This window comes from Astatotilapia calliptera, chromosome 8 (genome assembly GCF_964374335.1).
Source record: "Astatotilapia calliptera chromosome 8, fAstCal68.1, whole genome shotgun sequence".
Taxonomy (NCBI): Eukaryota; Metazoa; Chordata; class Actinopteri; order Cichliformes; family Cichlidae; genus Astatotilapia; species Astatotilapia calliptera.
The window spans coordinates 15999677-16015902 of record NC_137429.1 but is presented as its reverse complement, the minus strand read 5'-3'; the positions used below and the strand labels follow the sequence as shown (position 1 = coordinate 16015902).

At 41.0% G+C, this 16226-nt stretch overlaps 1 protein-coding gene across 3 annotated transcripts in view; it reads right to left on the bottom strand.

Annotated features, from left to right (window-relative positions):
• Nucleotides 1-16226, bottom strand: part of atp2a1l (ATPase sarcoplasmic/endoplasmic reticulum Ca2+ transporting 1, like) — a 21721-nt gene extending 5495 nt beyond the window's left edge. For 2 of the 3 annotated variants that reach the window (XM_026162962.2, XM_026162961.2), the window contains exons 1-13: nt 6640-7098; nt 5683-5700; nt 5279-5361; nt 4032-4136; nt 3055-3193; nt 2132-2212; nt 1958-2043; nt 1562-1859; nt 1308-1474; nt 1125-1213; nt 927-1029; nt 701-832; nt 451-567 (exon numbers count right to left, since the gene is read on the bottom strand). In XM_026162962.2, coding sequence (XP_026018747.2) covers nt 451-567; nt 701-832; nt 927-1029; nt 1125-1213; nt 1308-1474; nt 1562-1859; nt 1958-2043; nt 2132-2212; nt 3055-3193; nt 4032-4136; nt 5279-5361; nt 5683-5700; nt 6640-6757 — 1536 coding nt within the window. In that variant the 5' untranslated portion in view covers nt 6758-7098. Of the gene's footprint in view, nt 1-450; nt 568-700; nt 833-926; nt 1030-1124; nt 1214-1307; nt 1475-1561; nt 1860-1957; nt 2044-2131; nt 2213-3054; nt 3194-4031; nt 4137-5278; nt 5362-5682; nt 5701-6639; nt 7099-13975; nt 14091-16143 lie in introns of those variants that run through there. The other variant, XM_080305110.1, reaches the window with a different exon arrangement.

The window sequence follows — 16226 nt, the reverse complement described above, 5'->3', positions numbered from 1 at the left end:
CTACATTTCAACTAAATCATTTTAACAGTGCAACTTGTAGTAGAACAAAAATGACTTATGAAAGATATGAGTGACTTTAAATCCAGAATTTTATTACGTTTATCATCTTTAGTTGTATGTTGCGTGTTGACAGGCCAGCTTAGCTTTGTTGTAAAAACAGACATCACAAGCAGGGAGTGAATCTACTAACAAACCCGGGGACACTGAATGCTCATAAGATAATTAGATGATTGCTATGTTGCATACAATAAAATCAGAAACTAAAGGTTTGAGACCATAACGTCATGAGAAAAGCGATTAATGGTGATGGATGATGTGCTTTCTCATAGACCTTTACACAGCTGGATCAGATGAGTCACCCCCTGCTGGCCATTAGAAAGATTGCAGTTTTCAGAACCCTAGTCCATCTTTTATCCCAAACACTATGACAACAGGTAAGAGTGAACTGACCTTAACAAACATCTTGGGACCACCATCACCTTTACCAGGAGTGCAGTAAACAGACATGGACTTCCTGTCACGGGAGAACTCCAGAGTGAAGTTCTTCTTCATGAGCTGCTTGATCACCTATTGATCGATATATATGTTTTTACTATAAAGCAATAAAAACTCTCAAGCGTAACTTCAGCTCACTACAATGGTTTTCATCAGCAAACGTAAATCGCCTTCATTGCTCCACAAATGAAACGAGCTGACTTACTGAGCAGCATGCGTTGGCTCTCTCAATTCTGGACAGGTTCTTCACGTTTGAGTTGAACACGTTCATCTTCTCAACCAGGCAGCACAGGGCGGTCTCAGTAGCCTCACCGACCTTCTCATAGATCTTCTTGGACTACAGAAAACAAGAAATGAAGGAGAGAATTTCTTTCTCTGCAGGTAGTAAAGTCGAATTGTGGCAAATAAAAAGTGTGGCTTTCCGATTTTACCTCGTTGTAGTCCAGAGAGGAGTCGTTGCACAGGGCGCAGATGGTAGCCAGCTCAACAAGACCGTCATGTGAGCTGCAGTTGACCTTGGCACCACCCTGGGTACTGATAGGAGGAAATTGCAAACAAATTAGAGTTGGATTGTCTGAATTTGATTGGCTACACCGAACAACGATACATGGCAATAAAAGCCAACTTACACCTCGCCCTCTGGGGTATACTTGGAGCCAGAGATATCAAAGGCATCGAGGTCAACGTGGTCCCCATCAACAGTCTTGACAATAAACATCTGCAGGGGAGGAAACAAAGACAGTTTTTGCACATGAAGGAGAGTTCATGAAAGCTGTCTAAAGTACACTTTTCTTCATTGGTTAAAAACCCACCTTGGTCACACACATCTGGTTGGTGGTGAGGGTGCCAGTTTTGTCGGAGCAAATGACGGAGGTGCAGCCCAGGGTCTCCACAGAGGGCAGGCTTCTGACAATGGCATTCTTCTTGGCCATACGGCGAGTACCAAGGGCCAGACAGGTGGTAATGACAGCGGGCAGACCTGAGGGACATTAGTGAAAAACTGAGTGTGACAAACAAGCAGCGGAGTGGAAACATGTTGTTCTTTCACTGTGTTTCCTGTCCTCACCCTCAGGGATGGCAGCGACAGCCAGAGCAACAGCGATCTTGAAGTAGTAGACAGCACCACGGATCCATGAGCCTCCGTGGACGGGGTCATTGAAGTGGCCGATGTTGATGGCCCAGACAGCAACGCAGATCAGGGAGATGACCTTGGACAGCTGCTCGCCAAACTCGTCCAGCTTGGCCTGCAGAGGAGTCTTCTCCTGCTCGGTGGCAGCCATCTGGTCACGGATCTTGCCAATCTCAGTGGAGACTCCAGTGGCGACAGCCACACCAACGGCCTTGCCGGCAGCAATGTTGGTACCCTACAGAGAAAAAAAACGGGGAAGAGAAACCTGGTAAGGCTAAGGAAATGAAAGGACAGGTGAGAGAAATAATTATCATAGTAACAGGATATACTGACAGAGAAAAGCATGTTCTTCTTGTCCTGGTTGACAGCTCTGAGGTCAGGAACAGGGTCAGTGTGCTTGATCACACTGACAGACTCGCCTGAGAGTGAAATCAGAGAATTAACTCAAAACTGCCAACGGAGAAAGGACAGAAAAGGATGTAGTGGCTGATTTTCTTAAAAGCTTACCAGTAAGGATGGACTGGTCAACACGCAGGGTGGTGGACTTAATAGAAACAATCCTGATGTCAGCGGGGACTTTGTCACCAACTGTGCAAAGAAGAGAAGTTATCATTAACATTTAGTGAACTGTTAGAGAACACATAAATAACTTTCTTACTGACATTAGAAAGAAGTTAAAAACAACCATGGGGACTGTGTGTGAAAAACGTTTCCTACTTAATTATGTTGGCACCTCCATAACATCCAAATGACTGCAATAGTGCCAAATAGTTCAATTCATGTCACTCATTTATTAAAACTGAATTCAATCAAAGTGAAATATAATACTACCACCGCTAATACTATGAATAGCTCCTAAAATAGGCACCAAATGCTCAGACAACTTGCTAAATTTCTATACTTAATCCACGGATTTCATAATAGTGCAGAGCTCTAAATGACACATGCTCTGACCAATCAGAGTGAAGCACACATGGTGAGGGGGGCAGGGCCACCAGCTAGAGTGGCAACAGGTGTGCACTGACAAATTAACAGGAGTGTCAACGGCAGCGAGGGAAGAGGCGGTGCGGCAGGTGCTCGTGGGGGTATTTATACTCATAATTTTGTTTTCCTACAGTCAGCATGTTTTCGCTGCGGTGTTACTCTGTCGTGCCTCATTCACGCCGCCTTAAAAAGACACAAGGCTCTGACATCAGCCTTCCTCGGGCACATCTATCCTAAACTTGTGTCTGCCTTTCACTCCCTGAATAGAAATGCAAGGAACTCAGTGAAAGCATCTTCACAGCTTCACTGTAATTAGACATCGAAGAGTATTTGATACAACAGGTTGTGAGTATTCCCCGGTTGAAAATATATACAGAGCCCCCCGACAGACCATTTAAAAAAATAATTAACACAGACTCCCCATGTGGAAGCTCGACATCTCTTACCAGACACTTCCACAATGTCTCCAGGGACGATTTCCCTGGCCTTGATCCTCTGCACACTCTTTCTGTCAGAGCGGTAAACTTTGCCCATCTCGGGCTCGTACTCCTTGAGAGCCTCGATGGCACTTTCAGCATTACGCTCCTGCGGCAAACACAGACACAAACTCTCATTAAGAGTTGAAAGAAGAAAACGGGATCTGCTTAAAAACTGCAGACAAATAAAAGTATAATCTTTGTATCAGAGGATACAGAGACACCACACGGATGTCCACATACCTGTTCATCCTCGTTTGAATGTAAACTATACTAATTTTGTCCTTGGTCTGGCACTGGGCATGTCCTCTAAGAGGCTTTGAGTCATTACCCACAGCAATTACACCCGTTACTGATGTCACATGAGTAGGTCACATCTGTTATCTGATGTGGTCTGGTCCATATTAGGTTTCAGTAGAATTTTTATGGTGGGTTTTCTTTTTAGAGATTTTTTTTTTTTAAATCAGTATGGAAAGTAGTGCAAGAAAATAAACTCATTTAGGGAAATGTAATCTGGGATGATCTTTGATTAGCGGGTTGCTAATGTCAGTTCTTTAGATGCGGAAAACAGAAGGGAAGGGAAGCAGCTGATTTCAACACTTGGCATGAACATGATGACAGCAATGTTCCCTCTCTGAGTGATGCCTGACAGCAGTGCCACACACTTATTGGCATGTATGAAGAAGAGCATGACTAAATGTCTGAAGTCCAAACAACGCCAGATATAACGTGTTAAATATTTAAAAAAGTCATACAGTAATAATATTATATAAATGTTTTCATACTTGCACATAAGATCAAGTGAGCGCTGATGTACATTTCAGATTTAAGAGCTTGAAAATGCGAATTGAGAAACCAACTCGGGCAGTAACTGGAACCTGTGTACTTTCTGTCATCAGTGTAATGGATACAGCTTATTGCTCAACGACCTGGGCCTCATTACTGACCTGCCACACGCCAACAACAGCGTTAGCGATGAGGATAAGAAGGATGACGAAGGGCTCCACGAAGGCAGTAACGGTCTCCTCACCTTCCTCGAACCAGGCCAGCACCTGTGGTGAGAGCATGGTTAGTGCGGTGGAGACAACAGTGACAATGGGCTATCCTGCTCCTGAGAACCAGCGGGCCGATATCTCTTAACAACAAAATGCTTTTCATTAATTTTTCTTGTAAGCTGAACTAAAAACCTCTAACAAGTATATAAGCTTGTACAAATGTGTTAGCGGTTGTAGAGATTGCCATGAAGGGGGGGTAGGTACTTATGGGACTTTTTATATTTGTATGAATTCAGTGTTTTTATCTATATCAGTTACATGATTAAAAAAAAACATGTAAACAATTTTAAAAAAAAGAAAGAAAAGCACAATAATTTTAAACATATACCTACACAGACATTTTTTAGACCTTTTCATCATTTACATTTAGTCATATTTTGGTCTTTTCTTTTCCTGTACTAACGCTTTTATTTTGATAATAGCTGTGTAAAAATGATTTCAGATTAATCTCAGTGTCCTAATAGCTCTTCACTCCTTCTGACTTAAAAGTGTCTTTCTAAGGAGGCCCTTCGTTCCTTCTTCAGGCCTGACCTTTCCCGAAGGATTCAGTTTCTCTCCTCAGCTTGGGGCTTTCTTAAAATAAACCCTTACCCCTCTGCCCCCCTATACTTCCTCGAGCCCCCCATCTCTCACTGGCTCCTCAATATTCGCCTTCTAAGGCCATCGTGACAGCTGCCCGAAAGGGTGAAACTGGCCATAGCAATTAATACACCTCCTAGTAGACTTCGCAATTGGTCTCCCTCTTCTCAAGTTGTCGTCCTCAAAAATACATAGAGGGGCGGAGGGGATGGGAAGCTGTCTTGACAAAGTGGTCATAAAGTAGTGCAAGTAACTGCAGCATGCTTGCTTTAGTGGACTGGTTTGTGTGATGGACTAAACTAAATGCAATCACCTTTTAAGTTGACTCTTAAGAATGTGTGAGGGGCCGGAGATTACATCTAAACATGTGAAATGATTAGCTGGATGTTATCTTAAACCTGAAGAGTGTATTCTTGTTAGTAGTGCTATTAAACTTGGAACCTGTCCACAAGTGTCAGTGCCTTGCTTCATTTGTTGCTGCTGCTATTATGTCTACTACAAATACTCCTCCTGTCACTTAAGCTTAAAATGTAAATGACAGGAATAGCTTGTTTACTTACAAAGGAGATGCAAGCGGCCAGAAGCAGGATCCTGACAAGCAAGTCCTCAAACTGCTCAACGACCAGCTCCCAGATGCTCTTACCTGCAGGACAAGGACACAATCAGTGGATAATAATCACCTCATTAAGCATGCATTAGAGTGTATTTGTGTGGTACAAGTTTGCACACTATGGTTTGGATTTGTGATTGACCAACAATCTTCAGTGGCAAGTGTGATGCAATTATCTTATGGTGATTAAATTACACAATCAAAATGCTGCCTGCTTGTTTTGACTGAAGACCTTTTGAGGATGAGCGTGACTTCAGTGAAGTCACGCCAGTCATTCTCTCTGGGTGATATCAGGTGTCTGGAAGCTCTTGTTCACATTTAAACATGCAGTAAATGTGTTGAAGGAACACTTACCCTCCTCAGCGGGCAGCTCTGGAGTTGCACACCAAAGTGAAGGAGGTGGAGACAGAAGGAGAGCGGGGCGAAAAGACAGTCAGTTAAAGTGTCTCACGATCGTTATTAAACATTATCAGCATAACACTATGATGGAATTATACAATAAATGCGCCCTCTAGTTTATAAAAACATCCACCTTTTCAAAATCCTCTGTGTGCTTCACACTTAATAACTTAAGCTCTACAACTCAGTGGCTTAATTAAAAACACATTGTGTTGCTTAATTATTTCAGGAGGACCCAGCCTACTTTGATTTCCAGTCAAAGCCTGCAAAACCTCTGTGAAAGCTCGACTGTTTTCACAAAAATTCAATTAATAAAAATGTAATGACTGCTTACTAAGTGTTGTAAAGCAACGTCACAGTGAGTGCAGGAACATGACTGCTAAAATAACTGTAATACATTATTAAGCAACTCTTGCCATGGAATTTGCCTTCCTTGTAGTTATTGATTAGCAATCATATTCCCGATCACTTAGTCGTAAGCCGTCTGAGGACCTCCCCATTTGATCCGGCCTAAAATTATCCACACCTCTTGCTATTGCCCACACCATATATCACCCAGGAAGCTTCCTGAGCCGTCACCTGTCTCTCTCGCTCTCCAGTCATCTTCTCTGGCTATCTTTAAATAGCTCTTCAAAGCTCTCAAAGTCTCTGCTTCTCAATGTCTCTGCATTTTTATCAGCTGCTGCGACTGCACTCTAAAAAAGCTTTAACCCAGCCCTGCTAACTACAAGCAAGGCAAGAAACTCCACTGGTGTTGACTAAGGAAGACTTCCAGAACTTATCTTAGCAAAAGCTGTGATGCTTTGTGGAATATTCTGAATGCAAACACTGAGATGTTTCATTGACAGTTACTACGTGGGGTTTTCTTCCTTCAGTAGGCTTCCCACCCATCCCCGATGCCCGAACTCTCACCATTGAAGCCATATTTGTCCAGGTTCTTCTTGAACTGGTCAGGAGTGAGACCAGTGTTCTCGTTCACCGAGAAGTAGGCCAGGCATTCTACCGAGGTCTTCGCGTGTGCGTTCTCCATCTTCTCTGGATAGACAAGGGATTGGCCGACTAACCGTGTCTAGCCCCGCTCTTTGACTTCTTTGTTGTTCTCTGCTGTTTTCACCCTTGTTCCACCACCCTCACCTAGACGTGTGGCACCCTCCAATTCAGGAGTGCTGGACTGACAGAAAGAGCGAATAAGTGCATGTATGTTCAGGGATTTATATGACTACAAGGCCGGTGATTGGTCGGGACCCAGTTATTACACGCCTCCAAATTCCAGCGTGTGTGCTCATGGTAAGGGGTGTGAGGGTGGAGCTCGGGGTGGAGCAACGGGGAGGTGAGATGGTGGACTTGGACAGAAACTCGGGAAAAGGCTTGGATCTGGAAAGGAGGCAGTGCAAGAGAGAGAGAGAGACGGTGCAGGGGCTTGCGGGGGAGTGGGGGTGAGGGTGGAGGCGATTTGTACCATGGATGAAAATGAGATCTGTTTTTGGAACATGCATGGTCAGTGGAATAAGACGAAGGGAGAAGGTGAGAGAGCGAGACAGCAGATCATCCAGAGGGGTGCGGGGGGGGGGGTGCACATTGAGTGACGGCTCAACTGGTTTTTGCTGAGGAAGGTGGACGAGCCAGAGACACACAGGCTGAGACATTGAAGAAGGGAGATGGTAGACAAATAATTTAGTACAAAAATTAGCTTGCATTTCTACCAACAGAATAAAAGTCCGACAAGTTGGCGCATTTACGCTTCACAGTTCCACCGGGTGAGCTCCGTACACCAGAGCTGCATCATCTGCTGCCACCAACATGTGCACAAGCATGTGAAATAACACAGACACCAAGCCTGATGATCGACCTGGTTGAGTAAGACATGGGAACGATAGTGGAATGAAGAAAGTGAGCGTGTAGTAGAGGAATGGGCGCTGAATGCCAAGAGGACGGCCAGTGTGTCATACTATCCCACCACAGAGGAGAAGCCCCGGCTGCAGATACAGGAGGATCGAGTTTTATTTTCTCTTTTTTTATGAGCAATGGTTGGCAGCAGGTTGATACGGCACAGCTTAAGTAGATGTGTGGCTGATGATCCCACCACAACTGTTATTCAGTGAGTCACAATGGCCTCTTGTGGTGGAAGCAGAGCATCAAGTTTATTACAGCTAATATGTTCCTTTTTCCCACCTCATGGTTGTGGGAGATCAGCTCATACATTTTTAAGCCATAAATCTGCAGGTTAAATGAGGATGTGTATATATTTCTTTCATTATTTGTTTGCCTGCCTCTGAAAACAGCACGTCACTACGTCTTTATATAATGAAAACCTTTTCCATAAATCTGAGTGTTATGATGCTGAGCACGGATCTATTGATTTACTGTTTGTTATAACAGCAGTAAAGACACTGCGGGGCGGTGTGGAGTCCTCTGTGGACAGGAATCTGTGCTGCTATTCATAATCAATAAAATGACAGGTGCTGGAGTGCGAGCAGCAGTAATCATTGCTCAACATGTTTAACAGCTACTGCAGAACTGCTTTAGAGTAAACAAAAATAACCAAAAGATTTTTGTTTTGTTTGATATTTTAAAAGATGTTCATGAGTTCTGCATATGATTTCTTTATCGCTATGCAAAGACACAAATTGACTCCTGTATTTGTGCGTGCATTTTGCTACCTCAGTTACAAAACACACAAAACATCCTCGCTGATTTACATTTAAATAAAACAGAATCCAATCATTTGCAAATCTTATAAACCCACATTTCATTCGCACTAAAACATAGAAAAGATTTCAAATGTTTAAACTGAGACGATGTATTATTTCATGAAAAATATTAGCTCAACACATCTCAAAAAAGTTGGGACACAGCCATGTTTAGCACTGCGTAGCGTCCCAGCCACTTTAACAACAGTCTGCAAACATCTGGGAGCTGAGGAGAGAAGTTGCTGGACTTTTGGGAGAGAAGTGTTGTCTCATTCTTGATGATAGTGCAACCAACCGCGGTACCCGTCCGTAAGCCGTTTGGTAGCGGGCTGTGAGAGTTGAGGCTAGGGTGTGAAATTTATGGTTTTCAGGGTTTTTATCGTTAACTCGGTTTTCTGGGTGTTTTGCTGTGTGTTTTGAAGAAATCTTCCTTTTTTTGGTACTGGTACTGGTTTTATTTTGTTGTATTTATCCACGACACCTTAAAGGCCAGTCCGTGACAATATTTTCGGACATAAATTGGTCCGTGGTGCAAAAAAGGTTGGGGAACGCTGTGATAATGGAATTTAGCTGCTCAACAGTCCTGGGTCTTCTGTCTTTCATCATCGACTTGTTGAAATACATAAGGCATTCCCCGAAATAAGATGGGAGCATATGTTGCTCTGATACCAGTTATAGACTTTCCAGATGTGCTAGCTGCACGTTCCATAGACACCAATGCACCTCATACCATCAGAGGTTTTGAACTGAGTGCTGATTATAAGCTGGAAAGGCCTGGAAATCACGGGCATCCAAATTTCATCTTCTGCCATCTTTGTTGCACACAGACATTTCTTCCACAGTGATATTATGTTCAGTAGATGGTAAAATATTCAAGCATTCAAGGCTATTTTACTTTGATGAACATTATTCTGAAATTATTCCACCATTTTTAGACAGTGTTTTGCATATTGGTGAACTTTTCCAGTAAGTTTGCTGCCCCCGTCCCGACTTTTAGGAGACAATAATAAACCGTCTCAGTTTAAAGTTTCATACGTTTTCTATGTTCTACTGTGAATTAAATGTGCGTTTAAGATATCTGCAAATTATTGGATTCTATTTTTATTTCCAGATCACACAGTGTCCCAAGTTTCTGGAGCTGGGATTATATATAAATCCCTTTATATAAATATAATACAGTTATATAGATTTTATAATTAAATGTCAGTAAAACTTCCTGTTTGTGTATGACATAATCACAAGGTCATATGTACTGTCTTCAGCATTAACCCCTTTTATTGGACAACATTAGCTTCTGTTGCTGCTTCACAGACAACCTGTGAAATTGGAATCCATGTTTCCCATCAGCTTCTGGTGGCCACCTGCCACGTGGACTTCTTATATGCTGCCCAGAGTGCACATAATTAAAATGATAATAATATTTATTTTCTAAAGTGTGATGATAAATATGAGAACTTATGTTTAGACATGTAGAAAAATCCAATGAGAAGAAGGAAAGTCTTACCAATGAAGTTAAACTAACTAACAGAGGGATTATTTTCATGTCATATTACATTTTGTTTTGCTTCTGGACATATTCAAAGACATTGTATTTGCTCGGATCTGCCAGCGTCTTATATCCGCTTCAGCAAGTCCTTCACTGAGCCTCAGCTGTCATATTCTCATCGTGACCTCTGAGATTTCGGGGTTGCGATAGGGGTCGGCCTGTCAGTGTCTCCCTCAGGCAGAGCAGTGACATTTAACTCAATATCCCAGAAGGATAAGGTTTCTCCTTTGCTCCCTTCCATCTTCCGCCTCTGTCCACGACTGCGTGTGCAGGGACTACTACAGCTAGGACACCCATCACCTCAGACTCCCACTGTGGCGCTCGCACGCCACGCCCATGTGCCAGGCTGAGGGATCACCATGTGCTAGGCTTAAACCATCAAGCCCCCGCCTCTGACCTCCTCCACTTGTGAACTCTATACATGTTCCCAGATCTGTAGTGTTAAGCACCGGGGTGGTGCAGCTGGCCATCTTATGCAACTAGGTCTGTCTCTGCTGACTTGCACGCCACAAGCAAAGGGAAAGGGACAAGGTGATGTTTGTCACCTAAAGATATGGAGCCAGGAGACACCGACATGCTTCCTAAAGAAGGTTACTGCCATTAACACGACATTCTGTGGAGTGCACACTGTATGCTGATAAATATCATGCATCTGGGAGACATAACGAAGTGAACCAAACATTTTCACAGACGTCATAACAATCCTTCAATGACTGACTGGAAAGGCAGGGTAATATCAATGAGTTTTTTTTTTTATATAACTTACTATAGTGTACCCTGAAGTTCTTTGGACAACTTAAAATGTAATAGTACGGGGCATGTGTGGTATTGACAGCATGGACATAATTAGTGCTGAGCAATAAGACTCTTGATAAAAGAGCTACAGCGTGGGTGTTAGGTGGATACTTGTTACAGCATTAGCTAATAGTAATAATAGAAGTGGCAGCTGAGTCTCTGAATCCGGAATTCCTCTTGGGATATAAATAGAGCAGGTGACACTGTGCTGCTGAGCATGGCACCACTACAGCTTTGCTGCTTTTTCATTTCAGAACACCGGATCTTCGATTTGGGCTTGTTAATCAAATTTTTGGCAGGAGAAAAACATGAAAAATGGGAGTGTGGGGACACACTTCGACTCTGCAGTGTGATCAGTATCTATGAGGTAAACTGGGCCAAAGAGTTCCCGGTTGTTCGCACCATTCCACACACTTAAGGCTGTACTATATAAGCCACAGGGGAGCTAACAGGAAAGTGAGCCTGTTGATCAAAAGTGGCTTTCATTTTACTGGAGTCACGTACATGGCTGGTGATGCATTTTTAGAAGCCAAATGGCCCAATTTTACTGGGACATTTAGGAGTACCCAGCACATGACCCCATTAGTTTTGCAGATTTAACTTGATAATGATATGGAATGGGTTTAAGTGCGATCCACTGTTTATCCTCGGGTAAGAATCTTGTCACACTTTTCTGTGTTAGATCATATACAGCATGAATGCAAAGCTTTAAACTACACTGGTTTAATAGGAGAATACTTCATTTCCTCTTAACTTGATACAATAGAGGAGAAAACAAGTTAATGTTAATTTTATACAAGCCAAAATCCACCGTACAGCTTTCAATACTTTTTCAAGCTCTTCATTCTGTTTTTAGTGGTGACTCAAAAAAAACTGAGCTGCAGATCTGCACTTCTACAACTACTATTACTGATTCACAATTCAAAGTAATCATATGTAACTTGTACTCAATCTCGGTGCAGCGTTTCAATTGGACCACTCTCTGAAAGAAGCTGCTTCAGCTTCCTTTCCTTTTAGCCAGATTGCTTCTGATTGGCTGCCCCAGGCAAACAAGTTTAAGCTGCAGGTGGGCGGGGCTTCTGTTCTACCAGCCAGAGCTTTGCGCTTGAGATGTTCATACTATGCATATGTCCCCTCTCTCTCTCTCTGTCCTCGTAATGAGCACTGAGCTTCTGGCTCACTTGCATATATGCCGACTCATTAATCAAAATAACATTTTTATTGCTAAAATATAATTAATGTCGTTATTCAGCAATTTTCAGATTTACTGTTTTACCAATAAAAATGAAGAAGAAGAAAATAGTAAAGCATGTCATGTTAACTGCAATCCTTGTATAATTCCCGACTTAAATTTGGGTTAAACAAACGTGAATTCAGTAAAAAATTTTATTCACAGATTTTTGTGTTGTTAAGCACATTATAACAACAACTAAGAGGGAAAAAAACGGTAACGTCCCCTTTAAAAAATATTATTTTGGGGGTTTAAAACAGTGGCACTTTTTCAATGTAAGTGAAGACCACTATCAATTTAAGGAAGCATAATTTGTAAGTTATACAGGCATACTTTTATAAATGGCAGTTCCTTTTCATTTTCATAACAGTTTAAACAGAGTTTTACTGCTGTCTCGTAAACAAAATCCTTCTGGAGTTTTATAGTAGGACCCATAAATTAAACAGGTTAGTATTCCAGGCCAGCATAGCTGCATGAATGAGTATGTACAGTATTTGATATCATCTGAAAGATGAACTCTTAAAATCCATAACACCTTCAACATCTCGTCTATTTTGAGGAGGGGACTCTTATCTCACCAAGACACTATTTTTGAGTTGACTACTGTAGCCAAAAAGAAAAAGAGTCCTTACCTATAATGTACGAGTATTTTTTAGCTTTTTTATTTATTTATTTATTTATTTTAACCAACACGCATCAGGAACAAGGTCACATTCTGTTCTCAGGGCTCATTGACCAACAGAGAACTCGGAAACATAATCCTACACAAGCAAAGTAGTTAGAACCTGAGACCACACAGCTACTGACAGATTAGGACGATTAGGGGTGACCTTAAATCTCCATCATCCTGCTATAAATGTACGGACGATTGTCCTGAAGACTTTCTACAGGCGGAGAACTTGATAAACTTAAGATATATATTTCAGCCATATGCACATCCTTTAGTCTCAATCTTAAAATGTTCAACTCTCTTTCAATACAAAAAATATATAAATGTATTCCTTTTATAGTCTAAATTCTTAAGCAATGTTTGGAAATAATTCACTGAATTGTTCTGTTTCTGTTACGAAAAAGATTAAGTATGTAACAAAATAACAGGATGTCAATTGAAACTAAAAAGGTTCTTTCTTTCAAGTCCAGACCGAACCCCCTCACACTTGCCCTTTGCCCCTAAGCTCACTTGCGACGTACGAAGAAGGCAAAATGGACAGAGCGTCTTGAGGAAGGGTGCTGATGACAGGAAGACGAATGAATGCAAAAAGATCCTGAGAAATGCCCAAGTAAGAAACAAGATCCTTTTTTGATAAATATAGAATGAGGTCTGACAACGGAGATACGGTTTAACACAGCCTCTGTCCTGAGACACAGGGTACATATTACTGTTATTAAAAATGATTTAATGGTTACCACATTTAGAACACAATACCCCTACTACAGAAACTGCAAACCACCACAGCTTCCTTCTATGAGGAGCACTGAACTAAACCAGGAATGAGCTGCTAAACTTCCCTTTGTTGAAATGTAAAGCATTTTTTTAACCACTCAGTAATATGTCTTTGTGTGTCTGGGTGGCTGTGTCTGCTCTCAGAGGAACTTAACACTGCCTCCCTGTGGGTAACAGCTGATATGTCCACACAAATGCACAGGAAAATGAGTGATAGCAGCAATTTGTGCACCAGAACATGACACCGCATTATTTTTGAAAGCAAAAGTGGGAATATTGGGCCACTATACTACTATCCTTTGTGTATGACTTTGTTTTTTGTTGTAATAAGTTACTTTCCCAATATAAATAAAAAATATTACCATGCAATTATAAACTAACGCAGAACTATAAGCTACAGTTATACAACTACTGCATGAATTTGTTTTAGGAAGCTGGGCAATATTTTTTTTTTACTATTTCTTAAAGTTATCACTAATTCTCTGGGATTAAAGCTGGGCATAATGTTTTCAGCACAGTTGAACAAACAAATTCATACTAACCTGTCAGAATATTGAAAGTCAAGCGATTCGAGAAAAACCTAGACTCCTAAAGCTCCCCTGGGATCTTTTCAGGCCTTAAACAAAGAATCCAAGTGGCAGGAGACTTTCACAGGTCCTTTTAAAGAAGATTAGGTGAATAGGATAAAGACGGTTAAGAATCAATGTAGAATGCAATGTCTAAGCAGAGGATTTTGACCTAGGAGAGTGACGTTTGAAGCCTTTTGATTTTTGTCTAATGGTACATTCTATTCTTGACTGATGGGAGAGGATTCGAACAGAGATGGAATAACTAGCTTTTTTCTGTCTATCACAGCTTATATAGATGTAAAAAAATGGATAGATACATTTTTGCAACCTAACTTAATATTTCTGCATTGTGACTACGTGACAAGCTAAATTTAACACTTTTAAGACTAATTCAAACTGGGTTAAGATTTGTAAGTGAATTTCTTGATAGAAGCTTGAATTCACTGCTCCCTCAGTGAGAGAAAACATCTCGTCCTGAGGTAGCAAACCGGCACCAAAGCACGAGGTTATCATTTTTTTCCCCCGGTAATCACAGATCTTTACCAGGAAGTCGAACTTTTGTGTCATTTATTCACCGAACATTTTCCCATATTTGTTTCACCACATCCAAGTGGCCTTTTGCTGCAGGTGTTTTGTTATTTCGGTTCAGGATTACACGCTGGTATCTGCCTCGTATCATTTTTACATGATGCCTTCTCCCAGAGAGATAATTGCTGATTTTGTAGACATAAAACAAATCTTTTTAGTCTTCTTTTTAGGTTCTGTAATTTTGTAGTGAAGCACTTTGTGATATTTATTTTAAAAAGGTATCATACAAATACAATTTTACTTTTGTCACATGGGTGTTTAAAACATTTCTGCAGTATCTTCTAGCTTTACACACCTCTGTCATGATTAGTTGTAAGTGTAAGCTTGTGTAAAAACATTTGTGATACAGACAAACAACCTCTCATGCAATACTAGAAGACCACGAGACTTTGTACACCTTTATTTACATAAAGAGTGACCTTTATGACCCACGCCTCTAATCTCATCTCCTTAATAGTTTTTGGAGAAGTAAATAGCACTGTGAGTGATTATTGAGCATATTCAGTAAAGATACGGGCAGACAACTGTGCAGCCTTATTAGTTTGGTGAGACTGTGTTTATCTTTAATTCTATGAGAGATTAATGCACAAATCAAACTCACAGTTTTCTTGTACATAATGTACAATGTTTAATGCTCATTGTTTAATCGGGCAGTGTTTAGTCACTGTAACTTCAACAGTAATTACAAGAAATAGGACAAAAAAGGTGTCTGATCTTCAATAATTTTCAGTGAATAATACAGTTTTTGTCAGTTTCTGCCCTCACTTCAGATGACAAAGGCGCTACCAAGATTTTCAAAAAGAAACTAGAGTTTAGCCTGTTAATGTTAAAACACCTGCAGCTTTTGTAAAATTATCACAGGATTTTAAAAAAGAGCTCTCTACTATTCAGACTTAGATACTTTAAGATAATCCCGTACTACGACCACTGAGTGAATATCAGTTTAAAGCCTGGTAATTTCATGTAGTCCACTTGGCTTCTCTTGGCCAGATATCCCTAAAACAAAATCACACATCAAGCACTAGAAAACTGTGCAGTAAAACAGTTTTCTGAGGTGTTAGGAGCGGTGTGGGTTTTCCATCCAGATGGCAGATTAGTGGCCAGACAGGAATAGTGGTGTATGGGGGGTTTTTTTTTTTTAAACTAAAGCACTTCAAGAAATTGATTTTATTAAATATTACTTGCCAACACAAGAGAAAATGGCATTGATAAACAGAGATGATATACTTTCCCCCCTTTTTTTCTAGGTTTTTTTTTGGGGGGGGGGGGGGGGGGGTTGCTCTAGGAAATGTTAAAATTAAAGTGAATATTGACAGTAGTTGATCTCAGAATAGCAACATAAGAGATTACACAGTAACACAGCATCTGACAAAGAGACACTGACGTGTAATTTAATCTGCATTTAGCTTATTTTGTCTTATTTGTGTTTTTTTCTTTAACGGTATTTCTATTTTCTGTGGTAAAATTATGCTGACTGTCTGCTGCTGAGTTCATCAAAGCAAAACAAATTGTATTAACTTTAAGCTAGGTAGTACAGATTAGTTAGTACTTACCCCAAAAAGTTGATTCTGTTCATCTGGACGTGTTTCCAGTGGGAGAAACGTTTCGTCACTCATCCATGTGACTTCTTCAGCTG